Below are 1,701 nucleotides of genomic sequence, written 5' to 3' on the forward strand. Positions count from 1 at the left end.
AAATAGGCATATTGATGTATATATTTCCATGTAGTAGTGCTTTACTAAGTGTCAATTGGCAATCTTTTATATAACCCACTATGACACTGAAGAGACAGTTTTGAAGTTTCAGTTCAGTTCAGTTGCTCAGTAGTGTCTGACTCTCTGCGACTCCATGGACTGTAGCACACCAGACTTGCCTGTCCATCACCAAATCCCGAAGCTTGCTCAAACTCGTGTCCATTGAGTCTGTGATGCCATCCAACCATCTCATCCTCTGTATAGAAGTCTAGACCATAGTAAATCTATCAGATAATGTCTCTTGAGAGAAAAGCAATTGGCCTTCTCCAGATGATACTTTTTTACCACACCATATACTTCCTCCAACCATAGGCAGTGACATGGTTTCTCAGTTAACATTTTTAAAAGAATCATATTATTTTAATCTGGGTCATCTAAATGTGAGTATGGTACTTGGAAACTCCCAATATTAAAAATAGAAGTATAATATCACTCCAACTCAGTAAAGAGACTTTATAATACTTTGGGCATTTAAGAAATCCTTCTGTAAATAATAAATTGACTGCACACTTTCCTCATTGCCAGTTTCATTTCTTTGTTCCTCAATGTATAGATGACTGAATTTAAAAAAGGGGTGAGAACTGCATCAAAAACAACAAGGAATTTGTCTAGGTGTGACGTGGAGTGAGGCCAGATGTAGACAAAGATGCAAGGACCGAAGAACAAAATCACCACCATGACATGAGTTGACAAAGTGGAGAGGGCCTTAGATGAGCTACCTGACGAGTGTTTCCGAACAGTGATGAGGATAAAAATGTAGGAGACGATCAACGTGAAGAATGATCCCAGGGATATGAATCCACTGTTGGCTGTGACCATGGACTCCAGCCTGAAGGTGTCTGTGCAGGCAAGCTTGATGAACCGAGGAAAGTCACAGTAAAAGCTGTCTATTATATTAGGGCCACAGATTGGCAATTTTACAACAAAACCCAGTTGAACCACAGAGTGAATAAAACCAATTATCCATGCAGCAACAAGAAGCAGAAGACACATTTTTCTGCTCATAATAGTGAAATAGTGGAGAGGCTTACATATGGCAACATATCTGTCAAAGGCCATGGCTATAAGAAGCACCATCTCCACACCACCAATGATATGGATGAAGAAGATTTGCGCGATGCAGCCTCCAAAGGAGATGACTTTACGTTTTCTAAAAATATCATAAATCATTTTGGGAGAAATTACAGAGGAAACTCCCAGGTCAGTGATGGAGAGGTTGGCCAACAGAAAGTACATGGGGGAGTGTAAGTGAGGGTTCATCATCACAGTGAGAACAATGAGGGAGTTTCCTAGCATGCTGGCCACGTAGAAGATGGAAGAGAACATGAAGAGGAGAAGTTGAATCTCCCAGGAGTTGGTGAGTCCCAGGAACACAAACTCTGACACCATGGAGTGATTCATTCCATGAATTGATTTATCAGTTAGAATGTTGAAAACAAAACTAAAGAAAAAGAAAAGGAAACTAAAATATTAAAAATTTTTTATATTATTAACATAATGATCACTTATTCAAGGATATTCACACTCTGAAGACTATAAATCTCCTCAATTCCTTCTCAGGACCATATACCTACTAAATAGCATTTTTCCTGCGGTCATCTAAAGTAGTTGGGTCACTTCCATGTGCAATGTCCCTTTCAC

General features: G+C 39.3%; 1 protein-coding gene across 1 annotated transcript; it reads right to left on the reverse strand.

Moving 5' to 3' along the window:
- Positions 532 to 1,464, reverse strand: LOC102189486 (olfactory receptor 4F3/4F16/4F29-like). Its single transcript, XM_005685444.3, has one exon. The coding sequence runs from the start codon at positions 1,459 to 1,461 to the stop codon at positions 532 to 534; it is 930 nt and encodes a 309-aa protein (XP_005685501.2). The 5' UTR covers positions 1,462 to 1,464.

The sequence above is a fragment of the Capra hircus genome, chromosome 10 (assembly GCF_001704415.2).
Source record: "Capra hircus breed San Clemente chromosome 10, ASM170441v1, whole genome shotgun sequence".
NCBI classification, from domain to species: domain Eukaryota; kingdom Metazoa; phylum Chordata; class Mammalia; order Artiodactyla; family Bovidae; genus Capra; species Capra hircus.

Excerpts from the sequence above, each read along its gene's own strand:
- LOC102189486 (XM_005685444.3), bottom strand. The coding sequence starts at position 1,461 with ATGAATCACTCCATGGTGTCAGAGTTTGTGTTCCTGGGACTCACCAAC.